This window comes from Dermacentor variabilis, chromosome 10 (genome assembly GCF_050947875.1).
Source record: "Dermacentor variabilis isolate Ectoservices chromosome 10, ASM5094787v1, whole genome shotgun sequence".
In the NCBI taxonomy this organism is placed as follows: domain Eukaryota; kingdom Metazoa; phylum Arthropoda; class Arachnida; order Ixodida; family Ixodidae; genus Dermacentor; species Dermacentor variabilis.
The window spans coordinates 65,254,057-65,268,560 of record NC_134577.1 but is presented as its reverse complement, the minus strand read 5'-3'; the positions used below and the strand labels follow the sequence as shown (position 1 = coordinate 65,268,560).

Sequence of the window (14,504 nt, the reverse complement as noted above, 5' to 3'; positions counted from 1 at the left end):
AGAATTTCTGCCGTGTGGCAGCTGTCAAAGTCACAGCTTAAACGCTATCTGTGAACGGTTACAAACAACATAGTTTTCACCTGTAGAGTTCAAAATGTAATTTCATTGATATGACTTGAGAGGTTGAATGCCACAGTCTCAAGAACATGCACGGTATTCTTTTTTCCCGAAAGAACGACAATCTTGGTGTGCCCCATAAACAGGACGAGGCAACGTCCGCTCACCAGTGATAATATCCAGGAGAGTCATGTGTCCACAGTCTTGTGGGCCGAGTATCACAGTGATCTGCTTGTTGTAGATGGTCAGGATGATATTCTTGACGTCGCCGCCGTTCTGTTTGCTGGTCTGTGCAAAGAAGCACTGCGGCGTCACAAACTGGCATGACCGGCAAACTGGCAAGCCGACTGGAAATGTACCACGAGGGTGATTATGATGGCGATGAGGTTGATGATCCCAAAACGTATTCCCTTCAAAGTGAGGTGACGACAAAAGAAATATCGCCTGCCATGTGCGAGCTGTTATGAAATCACAACGCAACATGACAGCGAGTTGTTCACGCGTAAGTAAAAGCACAGTGTTATTTCCCCGCTTGCGAACGGATAACAAATTTCGGTCATTAGAACACAACATTCCCTTCATTTCGAACGTGTATAGTCGCCGCACTGTGCATTTCACGAAGGGCGAACGTCTGCAAAATATTTTGTAAACTGCAGAACTTAACGGCGTTTGTCGCAAACTTTTCTTTCGTGTAAAATGTCGTAATTTTCTTAATGAGCTGATTCGTCTCCGTTATCTGTTATAGTTACAAATTATTTACAATGCACTTATGTGTTCTTTCTTTTTCGTATCATGTATCGTATACTTATGAATCTATTACACGAGACACTGTATTATGGTTTGTATGTTCATTGGTACCATTCTCTTTTCTCTTGCTTTTTTGGTGTACTAATTTTACCATTGTGTGTTCTCGCAGTTGCCCGAAAACTTCGAGCTGCTGTATAAACGGTTTTCTGGGCTTCATCAAACGGCGAAAAGAATATTTTAGTTCAGAGATAATCTCCCTCTCAAAAATGAATTGAACCTAGCATGGGGGACCGCAATATGACAGTGCTGCTTTGACGAAGTGCTCACACAAAACCGAACAAAGCTTTGCTTTGACTTGGAAATGAGTTCGCAAGTATCATCATTACCGCACGAAAGGCAACAAATAATGCGTCTTACATCCCAAAATTCTGGCTTATTCTGCTGCAGTGGAATTTTCTTTTTAACATTTAGAGCAAGATTATTTGCAGTAATCCGATCAGGCATATCCCAACCTAGCAGCCAAGCGAAAATTTGCACCTAAGTGGTATCTGGGCGTATAGTCGAAACTACGAATACGTATTTCATCCAGAGTAAATCGGAGATTACCGTCGCCTTTGGTGATGCCAGAAAAAAATATAAAATAAAACACAACCATTTTGCTAGAACAGTACGGTGAAACCGTTTTCTCTTGAGGCAATCCGTCGTTACAGTGGCGCGATCGTTTAATTTCTGCGATTTCTTTTTTTCTTTTGCCCGGCGCTGCCACACAAGACGCGTACGTGTGATTTTTGTGTGGATGAAGCAGGTGAAGTATTAGACTGCACGCACAACCAAACGTGACGTCAGTGCAATATTTCACACGAAACTAGCCAGCGGTATAGCCAGATGAGTTGAAGCTCTTTGCTTACGCAACATTCAATGCGGGGTTGAACACAGTGTCGCAAAGTGTCAGCTGCGTATCCACAATCGCGCTAACGTGGCAGGAGTAATACGTGTGCTTGGCCGTAAGCTCAAATTTAGTGCATTGAATCTATTCAAAATAGATTCAATTCACTAAATAGATTCAAATAGAAAACTGTACTGTACAAGTGATAACCGGTCATTACTGCAGTATTTATTTTTCGAAGTCACACATTGGGTCTCTACACGGCCTATTGACTTATGGCCTTAACTTTGTTCCCGCTGTCGTCTATATCGTACATGCATGTATAAACGACTGCTTAGGAATGTCCGGGCCACAAGTATACCAAAATAACATACATATACCAGTCAATAAATTTTTTTGCCTGTGAGCGCTCTTTATTTTCTATAGACAAAAGTACAAGTATATACATGGAGGCCAATGCCCTCTATAAATAGTTTATAGACTGCTTAAATCTATTTTTTTTTATCGCAGTTGACCCAACTCACGGCGCTCAAGTTGATCAAGTGGACGACCGGATCGGCGTTCTTGGGGTCCTGTTCGAAGTACATTTTGTCCTGAGCGTTCGCCGTGTTTCGGATGTTCCACTTTCTGTAAGGAGACCAGTAGTCGGCCTGCGCAGAAAAAAAAAGAAGAGCGGTATCAGTACTCACTCGAACTTCCGTAAATTAGATGCAGGACGAAAAAAAAAACGAGAATTGTTTCAAGACGCTACGAAAGGAGCGTCAATGCGACGCGAGTTTGCTTTACCTGCATGGCTCCGAGCGTCGTGGCAAAGCCGATGCGGGAAGTCCTGAACGGCAGCCACATTAGAGCGTATTTGCGATGTGTTTCAGGCGCGGAGTCACGTCAGAAGCAGAAAGAGTTATTGCTAATTTGTTCCGTATATTGGCTACAAAGCTCAGTTTCTTTTTTTTTTATGCGAATGACATTTCTGGCACACTCGGAGCAGATTTCTTTCTGACTACCTACCTGTCCGCCTATCCTGCCAAAAATACGGGCCCACCCCGGAGATAGTGAACGTACATGAACGCGAGCGAGGACCCCGGTTGCAGTAGGTGCGTCACACGTGACGCGTTTTCGGGCTATTCGCACATTCGGTTAGTCGTCGCAGATGACTTCTGGCCGGTTATTATTAACCGAGGGTCCCGTTGCAGTCTTTGACTTTGGGACCCTTGTCTGTATATTGTATCTTACCAATTAATTGTATTTAAAGAATAATAAACTAACTAACGAACGAATAAGCGAACGAGCTATGGAAAGAAGAATGATGGGTGTAAATTTAAGGGATAAGAAAAGAGCAGGTTGGGTGAGGGAACAAACGCGAGTTAATGACATCTTGGTTGAAATCAAACAAAACAAATGGGCATGGGCAGGACATGTAATGAGGAGGGAAGATAACCGATGATCATTAAGGGTTACGGACTGGATTCCGAGGGAAGGGAGGAGTAGCTTGGGGCGGCAGAAAGTTAGGGGGGCGGATGAGATTAAGAAGTTTGCAGGGGGGACATGGCCACAATTAGTACATGACCGGGGTAGTTGGAGAAGTATGGGAGAGGCCTTTGCCCTGCAGTGGGCGTAACCAGGCTGATGATGATGAAACAAACTGAATGTTTCCAAAGTGGAGCTCAGGGAAAGCGTGGCAGCTGGAACGCTTCCTCGCTTATGCGATGTGCGAGTATGGCGCAAGAAAAGAAAACTTAAGAAGCGCCAGATGAAACAAGTACGTTAATATAGAATACATTGAATTTAAGATGAATGTTATGCACACAATATATAAGGTGAAAAGAAAACAAAATGCCCAACTGTTCAGACTAATAACATGCGTAGTATAATGACACACTGGCAAGATTTTATTTATTTAACTGACAGATACTGTCAGCCTTGTACATGCTTTTACGGGAAGTGCGTTATAAAGTGCACACAGTAGCACATGTGGTACACATATTTGCATAACGCAACAACAACAAACAGCAGGTACAATAAACAAATCGTTAAGCCTCGTTAACGGACCAAAATTGATATGAAAGTGGTGCGTGCCTCACAATCTGGGTTGGCGATAGAGTGGGCACTCAAGACAATTTATTTATTTATTTATTTATTTATTTATTTATTTATTTATTTATTTAATTTACAATACTGCTACTCTCATTTGAGAGCGTGGCAGTTGGGCGAAACAGTATACATGTATATGAGTACGCATTTAGGCAGAACAGTTAACTGAAAAAAAATAATAAAACTCGCAAGAAAAAAAGAAAACACGACTTTAGGAGACAAAATCGTGTTTGAGCGGCAAACATTTAGTTAAGCCAGTACGAACTATTTTTTATGTGTTATGTTCATGTTCTAAGCTTGTACCTCAAGTTCGCTGGCTGTACGAAAAAAACTTTTTAACTCGGCCGATGAACTAATATTTTATGCATAATTTATCAGTGTCCGTAGACGAAGACAACTTTACCTCACTGCAGTGGTCATGCAGTAGTTGTATTAGATAACATGCCAAGGAACCCTACGGTATTTCTAAAAATACCATGCTATGGAAAGCTACCGGAAAAACAATTCCAGTAAGTTAGCATTTAATCGAACAACAGAAAGGTTAGAAAAGGGAAAATAAATATATGAGAGAAAAATACTTTGTGATTACTTGTACAACTGTTGACGTGTGAAAGTCCTTGTCAAGCCATCTCATCTGCAAACAGCTTCCTCTATTTCTATATTGGTGTATCCATGTTGACGGCATTTGAAACGAAGAATTAAGTACGTGATAGCTAGTCGAGTCAAGTTAGGCAACCAGCATGGGTATACTACAGTTAATGACGTTTTTAGGAACATCAATGTCGGTGAAGACTGCTTTTTTTTTCAAGGGTGCGTTTCCTTTGTGCGAATTGGTGTTACGAATCTTTCTGGCCAAAATGACCACAGAGGTTTATCTCAAAACGTGATATTGGGCCGGTTGGTGATCATCGCAGCGAGACTTTGTGAGCGCTGACCAAACACCAATAAGTCGGACAATTAAGCGCTTCTTCGTGACGTCTCGTTCTCGATCAACATGCACCGTTGTGGGAACATATTAAAAGAACCACGTCTCATTAAAACAACTCAGCACGCGCTATACGAAACGGCCGTTAAGAAATATCCGCGGGGTTTGTAGTACGTAAATGCGCCTCGCGTCCGCGTTCATCCCGCATCACGCTCCCGGTGCCCGGTCAAGGCGCAATATGCGCTCATTCACGGCACATAATAAGCGAACAGCAGCAGCAGCAAAGGGACCGGCACACCGTGTCTGCATACACATACGCACCGAGAAGATGAAGTACGGAGGCTTGGGGACGCCGTATCCCCAGGGTACCACGTTGTCCAGATACCAGATGAGGCCCACCATGACAAGCGCCGAGGACAGGCTGAGCAAGCTTAGCTCGCCCACGCTCACGTTGTCCAACGTGGTGGCGCTGTCGAAGATGGTCTTCCACGTCAGCCGAACCTCTGCAGGATGATGACGTCATTTGGTCACAGTTGGCGAACATATTGCCGCCAGTGCAGCAGAGGTGCGAAGCCGCGTAGGAACAGTAGTTAACAATTACGGACTAGTTTTACACCAGTAGAACCCCTGGTGCGATGAGGAGGTACCGCCCGTCTTCCCCCAGAATATGCTTTTGCTCTGCCGATACGTTCGAAAGCTGACCGAGAGCGTATTCGATTGGTTGTTTCAGAGTGCTCGGAGAGCGCTGGAACAAAGTCGCGTAAGGCAGTAACTGGGTTTTACTGCGTGCATAAGAATGCTCCACTTGCCATAGTGAAGCCGTATCAATATTATTAGACACGCTTAATCGCTTAGTTTTATACGATACAGCTTTGGGCTGTTTTACCCAGTTTTCTTTACAATGCCAGAATGCTCTGGAACGACCAGAGGAATGTGTCATAAGCTTCGAGGAGTTGCCTGCGTGTGGTGATCCGCCCAGCAGTCTTGTTTATTATGACGGATTCTGTATCTACAGTGCGGTCTACATTTCTACAGTGCGGTCTACAATGAGTGGCTCACTTCGCTGGCGCTCCAGCTGCAAGCGCCGGCTGAGGTGACGTCACTGGTGCACTGTAGAAAGGTGACAGAGCCACTAACCACACGTGACCTGCTGCAGAGCCAGGCGGCTTCCACACTTGCGCCACAGGTGACAATATGCACGTGTTCCACCCTCGCGTGTCTCTTTATAGACCGCGCCTGTGACTTATGACCTTTGACCTATGACCTTTGACCTATGACCGCGCCTATGACCAGTAAATCTTGCCCCTCGGTTCGCATAAGTCAAGGACAACGAACGTCAACGAGCCCGCGGTCCCATCGATTCTTCGATAGGCCGACGATTCGCTAACCGCGTACACACAGACTGGGCGCGGACACAGCGCTCACCGTATTTCTCGAAGCGCTCGATGACCCGCAGGCACCAGTGCAGGTACATGAAGGGAGTGAGTGCCGAGACCAGCTTGGTGGGCCTCGACGTCAGGTAGTATCCGAGCCCGAACGGGTTCTGCAGGAGCGCGTACGGGCACAGGCCCAACGCGAACCAGTAGACGACGGCCGCCGCAAACGCCACCCCGGCTGCGAGCGCACCGCACGGAGGCAGGTGTTGTCAGCGAGACGGACATGATCATATTTCTCTTCTACTATATGCGGTCACACCACAAGCCCTATTCTCGATCGAGCAATTTTTATTGGCGCGATTGTTGTTACGAATTATTCTAAGCGGTCCCGAGAGACTGTTTAACGTTCCGTGTGTCGTCAACGTTTCATGGTCAAGTTTTGTTATCCTTCGCCGCACTGTGGCCGTACGTTATGCAATAAGTGTTACTTTTGCCGTTGCTCTTGATGTTACGGCTGCTTCTGTTACGCTGCGGTCGTCAATACAATTAAAAATGAAGACACGCTTCACTGTGCTTCCAGCCGCACCGCATATTTTGCGGCTCCCGCTTTTACAAGGCACATAATGTTCAGCGTTTTTTCGGAGCTGCAGAGAATGTAGCGTTGAGCGACTTGGTGAGCATTCATGAACGTTGCAACCACAGGTACAGAGTTATTCGCTTTGCGAGGTGCTGTGATTATGAGATTGATTGAGCTGGTGTCGCTCTTTAAGGACCCGAACGCTCACATGACCTACTATAATCAAAATTGAATTCTGGGGCATTACGTGCCAAAACCACGATATGATTATGTGTTGCGTTCAGGAATATGTGGCTGTCCGAAAATATTGTATGATTGAATTGGGCCGCTACTAAACCCAGCATATTTACCCAGATGTGTACACGAGTAACTTTTACTGTTACAGTATACTATATGGTATCCATTCCTCTCTCCTATCTTATCTGCTCCTATTCATCCAGTCTGCCTCTTCCGGCCACCGTTGAGGTGTCTGCCGTAACGCTGCAGACATATACAGGGAGGCCAGCAGGAGCTTTCTCATTTCCACCGTTAGTATAATATAGCAAACCATGCACAACTACGTCTTCAGGATTCCCGCGGGAACTTGGTTTTTTTTCTCTCTCTCTCTTTTACATTTGTCACGCTCAGCCCGCAACAAGCGCAAACGCCAAGCTCGCGTGCTTACGTCCCCAGAGGAACACGGACAGCAGCATGGCGTGCAGTATGGTGAGCACGCCGAATAGCAGCAGCACGGTCATGAAGACGACCGGGTTGGCGAACTCGAGGAAGGCCGTGCCGCTGCCGTTGCGGATCACGAACAGCGGTACGTACATGAGCAGCACGGCGCAGAGGACCACGAAGCCGGACTCGAAGAAGTGGCCCAGCCAGTAGGCCACGTCGCTCAGGCCCGCGCGACGCAGCATCTCCTACAGGGATCAACGGACGCGGGAGAAAAGAGAGAGAGAAAAAAGGGGGCAAACAATGCCGGCTAAGGGTGGGAAGCTAATTTATGAAGGATAATAAATAAACGTGACAAAAAGAAGAGAAACATTTTATTGAGCGCGAGGAGACGGCTGGAGAAATGATTAAGACCAGAGTATCAGTGGGGTGACACTTCAGTGCTGCGCAACTCCACCAGGCGGCACTCCGAGTCCGCCACACAGCTTTTTTTGAAGTCGAGATCGGGGTGCCTTAGAACACGTAGTTATAGAGCAAGGTACACCAAGGAAGAAGCAGCATGTGCTTGCGGCGGTAAAGCTAGCGAAACGATGGAACAAGTTTTATTGGAATGTGAAGGTATTTACACAGCTGTCAGTGTATAGCTCCACTAGCCTCCTTCAAGCCCTTGGGTTCAGGGATAGCAGGGGTAAAAGAAATCCCACAGAAACTTCTCTAGGGGTGGCTTAAGTCACCCCTAGAGGAGGCGTAAGCATTGTGCCACGTTTGCTTATCTCCACGCAGCCCGGTGTTATTATCAACGTTGTGAAACTTGATCCGACCAGCATGAACCTTTATCAGCCTTTACCGGTCGTTATCGGACTATATTCGATCCTTATCAACCATTATCAGTTGTTATCAACCTTATCGGACTCGATCCGAGCCTTATTGAGCCTTGTATATAGATCTGAGCCTCATATATCGACCCTTATCGGTCGGAATCAACCTTATCGCAATCGATCCGGTCCTTATCAACCCTTAACTGCTCTTATCAACCTTATAGGACACGATCCGACTCTTATCAACTTTTATCTGTCCTCATCAACCTTATCGGACTTTATGCGGTCATTATCAACCCTTATAGGTGATATTAACCTTATCAGAATTGCTCCATTATAAGCCCTCATCGCTCCTTAGCACCATATCCATCCGCGTCGAACCATTGTAAACCTTGATGAGACTCATAACTCCTCATCACTCCTTGTTGTCCTTAACTAATTGACTGCCTATCTATCAGTGTTGCGCGACTTCAAGAGGATGAGTCCTCGGAAATCCGTGACACTTCGGTCGGTGAAGGAACGCTCCAACGGAAGACGCATCTCGCGACCACCGAAACGCATCGAGGATGTGGCGCGCTTGGCATTAAATTTTCGCAAAATATGAATTTTCCTGATGGCTACAGTGCTCCAACTCGGCTCTACATGTGGTCCCGCAGATGGCTTTTATTCCACCGTCACCAAATCTTTCAACAAAGCCTTCATAGAAACTATTCTCCCCTGACATTAGATTTGTACCGCCGGTAAAACATTCTAAGTTCATTAGGATGCCCACCGCAATTAGAAAGCCTACCGCAAGATGGAAAGAGCGAGAGAGAGAAAAATTGACATCTTGGGGTTGGTTACGGCCGACATTGAGGCGGTTGTTCATCCCAGATGCACGGAGAAGGTTAAGCTTCGCGGAATAAAGTAAGGTGTGTGTTTGGGCATGGTGGAAGGAGCACGCTGGGGTGGCGAGGTATAGGAATGGATGTGGAGAAGGGATAACCCGTCGAGCTTGGCTATATGTGGTCTGAGGGAAACTTGCGAACAAGCTAAAGACCACGCAAGGAGCGAGGAAACGAAAAATCGTAGGCGTAACGATGACAGCCAGCGGCGTCAGAGCAAACATATAGCCGATATTCTCGTGGAGATGAAGAGAAGAATCAGGATAAGGATACACGCCGCGCGTCGCGTTGAGGCGATAACCGAGTGCAATTTAGAGTAGCAGAATGCTCAAAGCAAGAGAAAACGCAGTCGAGGATGGCAGAGAACGAGTTGGGGCCATGAAATCAGTAAATTTGCAAACATATAACTTATAGAGTCCGCTCGCGCAAAACAAGGGTAATTGGAGATCGCTGGGACATGCCTTCGTCGTGCAGTGGACATCCAAATAGGCAGATTATGAAGGGCGAGGGGAGGGTGCGCCTCCTGCCGTGTCGCATATACCACCAATACTCTACGGTTAGCACGTCGCCACTGCGCTGCCGTTACCGTCACACACTGTAAAATAATTTACGCCCTTCTTCGTCTTTGTCTTGTTAGTTACTTAACAGTGCAGTCTCCTCCACCTGGTCATCTTCGTTAGTGCTAGCAAGGAGCGGGTTAAGTGCACTGTGGACTCCGAGCTTGTACATGCAACTCTTGCAAGGAGCAGAAGCGATAACGGTAAGGGTATCGAGGTAGCGGTATATGATAACAGTCTCGATTAACCAGCATCAAACTTTCCCAGTTCTTTCTCCTTCCGAAGACTGACTGCAAGCCAATGCTGCTTCATGTCGGGGACGTGGCGAGAGCGGTGAATCCGACACGACATCTCACGCACGCGAGGCTTTTGGGTTAACCTTATCGCAAAGCCAAAATGTGAATGAGTGATAAGTCGATAAGAAGGACACCTCGTCTCGTCGGGAAGTGAATCCAGTCTGATGAGAGACATAACGCCAGCCAATAATTAAGGGATCACCGGCCTCACTTGCATCCGTGAGGAAGCCGAAACCGCGTGTAACCCAGTTGACCACTCGACTTTCGTTGGTGTTCTATCTTTCCTTTGCAGTATGAGTGAGCAAGTGCAAATAATAATAATATTTGGGGTTTTACGTGCCGAAACCACTTTCTGATGAGGCACGCCGTAGTGGAGGACTCCGGAAATTTTGACCACCTGGGGTTCTTTAACGTGCACCTAAATCTAAGCACACGGGTGTTTTCGCATTTCGCCCCCATCGAAATGCGGCCGCCGTGGCCGGGATTCGATCCCGCGACCTCGTGCTCAGCAGCCCAACACCATAGCCACTGAGCAACCACGGCGGGTGAAGTGCAAACCAATGAATATAGACAGCAATCTCTCAACAAAAACCAAAATAAGAAGAACCGGATGTCTGAACTAATCCGACGGAAGTGCGATATCTCGCAATGTAATTGGTGTTGATACGCGGCCCACTCAACATTGAGAACGTAGACTTTGCAACTTACATTTCCATGCGCGTTTAGAGATGTAGCCTTTCATTTATTTAAAACATCTCGAAAAACTGCGTAAAATATGTATTCGATTACATCACTATCTCGCACTGAGTAGTAGTAGTTTTTTAGGTGGTCTCTTTTTCTATGTGTGCTAAGCAGCAAGGAAGATGTTACAATCATGGACCAGTGGAAGTTAAAGATAGTCATAGCCCAAAACGAGACAGGTACGAATGACGCTAGAAGCACGAGCGCCAACTTTCAGCAAATATTTATTTGAAACAGGACAGGATATGCATAGCGTGATTCTGCAGAAAGTACGATGTCACAAAGTGATACGTTTAAAAAAGCTATCTATAAGGTCGGTCTGAAGAAACGACGCAAGCTATTTTCTGAGATAGCGAGCTGCCGCATCGATTTGTCGAGCCTGTCAATCATTTCAGCCTCGTTTACCTCTCTTCATAGCCTCTCTCTATTGTTCCGTATTATATTTACATCAGCTTCTCTAAATTGTGGCTGACGTCCGCAGACGTTGCGAAATGAGGAGCTAAGAGACCGTCCTTTTCATTTGTGTGCGTTGCTGTGTTCCCTCCGTCCGTGTCTCGCTTTTGCGCTTATGTACTCTGTTGTTACCTACCAACAAGTCCAGACTTCTCACGTCAACCGTGAAGTTAAGCCTATGGGAAGGGAATCCGGAGGGCAGCAATAAGCGTGGAATTTTTTTGGAACGATAACCATGAATAGTAACAAGTCCAGAAAGCCGCAAAGAGCGAGTGCGTCGCTGCAGGCGAACAGGCGAAAACAAGTCAGATCTGTTTTTAATAAGCGTAAAAACTAAACAAAATCACTTTCTGGGTTTTTACGTACCAAAACCCCGATCTGATTATGAGGCACGCCGTAATGGGGAACTGCGCAATAATTTTCGCCACCTGGCGCTTCTTTGACGCGCACCTAACGCATATCGCTAACTGAAAAGCTGTCCGGTATATGCACTGTCGAAGCCTGCCATATTGTATTTACCATTTTGCCCGCTCTTGGCTCAAGAGGCGTCTATGCCTTCTTTCATTCGCTGAAGACAAACATAGCGAAAATGCAGCATCTTGAATGGGACATTACAAAGCGTCGATGATTGATTGATTGATTGATTGATTGATTGATTGATTGATTGATTGATTGATTGATTGATTGATTGATTGATTGATTGATTGATTGATTGATTGATTGATTGATTGATTGATTGATTGATTGACGTCTCAAAGCCGCACCGGAGCTGTATGAGAGGCGACTTGTTGGAGGGCTGCGAATGAACCTGCTCGTAAATTTAAGAGCACGAGCGTTAACAGCGTCCCTATTCCGACGCCGTGATGGACACGAAGCTTTGCACCCTCAGCCCTTTGCGCATCCGCACGACCAACGTTCACGTTCATTCACGCTTAGACTTTGTCGAAAGCACCGGGAAGCAAGTGGCTGCACCTCCGCGCAGAGTGGGGATCCTTCCCTCTGCTGAGGCCGACAGTGTCCTGCGAGCGAGCGCTGTACGTCTTTGATGCGGAATCGGGCATCCTACGCGTGGTGTAGTCGCGCGGTGGTGCATTTCTCGGCACAGCTGCAGGGACCCGTGGTCTCCCGACTCCGCAACCCCATTAGCCTTAGCAAGCCGACGAGTCTATTTTAATTAAGCTTTTGCGTCATCATAGGGCACAGTGCAGGGGGCGGCTTGCGCTTATATTCAGTTTTATTAAATTTGTGTGCCTTATAGCAGCCATTCTGCGTTGGTTGGGACAAAGAAATCGCCTGTTCATTAAAGCTTTAAAGAATTAAGCGCTATGCTTTTTTTTTTCTTTTGACCAAGGAGCAAGCGCCACCTTCCTTCATGATTTTCATCAAGCATCTCCAAACTTGCATATCAAAGATAAAACTACCCTTTGAACGTTTATCAGATGATTTTATTTGCACGCAGCATCACCAGGCGCCATTCTACATTCCCTGACCAGGCTCGAATACGACTAGGCCGAGCATACGATTACACGGGTATTTACCGCTGTACAATAGACATAATAGGAAATTTTTTTGACCAATTATTCCGTCGAAATTGGGTAACAAGTCCCGCGCGACAACTCAAGGACTTCAGAAATCTCGCGGGTGGTCGAGCGGTAATCTTCATGAATATTTTCGCGCAACTTTTGGCCACGTTTGCGTCGGTTATCTCGGTTGACCCGTTTTCGGCGTGGTCATCATCCTCTCCACAGATATTCTGCCATTGTTGGACAGCTTGGACCACTCGCTGTTTTGCTGCGGCCCCCTGGTTTCGTCACCAGCTGCCTGCTGTGACATTCGATGGGTCTCCGCGGTCGTTTTTTTTTTATTTTTTCCCCAGTCCCGAACAAGACTTGGAATGTGTGGGAACGTAGAATATATGGGAAGGTAGAGAGTTATATGTTGATGACGAAGCGCCATCAACAAAGCTTTACGAAAGCAGACGGTTGGAATGAGTGCTACTATTCTCGACAAGTCTGCATTGCTTATTAAAACAGTCTTTACCGCAAACCTTTCGTAATGAGATCTTTATTAGCGGAAATATTGAGACAAAACATACCACGGAAGCACCATCACGGATTTGTAAAGAAATTCTTAATATTCCCTGAAAGAGGGGAAGGTGTGCGCTGTTTTACACAATAAATAAGATACGTCAGTTTTACATACACCAACTCTATAATGTCGACAAGACGATATGTATGTACACCAAGCAGCAAGAAAAGCTGAAACCAGCAATGGTCGACGGGCTTTTGCTGTTTTGCAATCGGTGGTAAAGAGTGTGTCATGTATATCGCGATGAAATTTACGTACATAAATTGGTAACTTCCTCCGAACCATGATCAACAATGGACATCACGATAGTGTGTATACAGTGTCAGCAATAGGTTGTGCGGGTTTATTTTAATGAATGCCTCATTACCTTATCGCTGACGTTCGTGTATATATTACACACGTCATGCTGGCCATTCATATACACAAAAATATCAATATTTGGAATTTAAACCAAATATTGATATTTATACCATATGGTATGATATTTGTACCACATATATTTTATAGCGAGCATCGCGATGTTGTCTTATGCGAGCATCATTTTCTAACATATAACGTGACCGACGATTCCAAGAGAAGTGCATAGTTTAATTCCGGCAATGCTACACGTACAATTTTTGCGGACATATGTACGTAATATACTATACAAACTTGAATTACAATACACACGAGAAGTGATTACAAACAGGTTACATACATAGTAATAGCACGTAAAGTAAAATGAATGTTTGTCTGCGTATTTTACAAATATCGCGATGTGAATGACACGAGTTCTTAACTTCACGTATATATGTGTGCTACGAGTACAAACAAATACAGCAAGCACGTCTACATTTGACAAATATATCACGGCGTGCAACGCACTACTTAACCGCGATGTCGATTACACAAGCACATAATTCTTAACCGTTATACGTTCGCGAGCACAGCTGCGTACAAACGCAATTTCCGCGCGAACATATATGCACACTCTTTGGGCGAATATCGTCGCCGGGTGTCGGCGAATGTTAACACAAGTGTCACGAGCTTCGCGCGCGGGCGAGTGTGCCCATATACGTTCGCGGCCACGACAGGCATTGTCGCGCGCACCTTGGCGCCGACGCGCTTCTCCTGCACCAGCTTGACGACTAGCACGCAGAAAGGCACGAAGAAGGCGATGCCGAACCGCAGCACCACGTGACTCAGCGTGCGATCCTCGGAGCCGTAGAAGAGTCGGGGGTACGGAAAGCGCATCAGCTCCACCTGCGGGACCCACGGCGAGACGGGTGTAGGTATAATACAGGGCATGCGCAGCCGTATGTGGCGCCACCATCGACATGCTTGCACAGCGCAAAATACGAGGGCTGAAGGA

The 14,504-nt window shown here is 46.1% G+C and overlaps 1 protein-coding gene across 1 annotated transcript in view; it reads right to left on the bottom strand.

Annotated features, from left to right (window-relative positions):
* The window catches only part of LOC142559277 (phospholipid-transporting ATPase ABCA3-like), a 38,940-nt gene that overhangs the window by 10,397 nt on the left and 14,039 nt on the right, over window positions 1-14,504 (bottom strand). The window contains exons 5-10 of the mRNA XM_075670899.1: window positions 14,243-14,395; window positions 7,324-7,564; window positions 6,132-6,320; window positions 5,028-5,209; window positions 2,215-2,340; window positions 225-345 (exon numbers count right to left, since the gene is read on the bottom strand). Coding sequence (XP_075527014.1) covers window positions 225-345; window positions 2,215-2,340; window positions 5,028-5,209; window positions 6,132-6,320; window positions 7,324-7,564; window positions 14,243-14,395 — 1,012 coding nt within the window. The remainder of the gene's footprint in view (window positions 1-224; window positions 346-2,214; window positions 2,341-5,027; window positions 5,210-6,131; window positions 6,321-7,323; window positions 7,565-14,242; window positions 14,396-14,504) is intronic.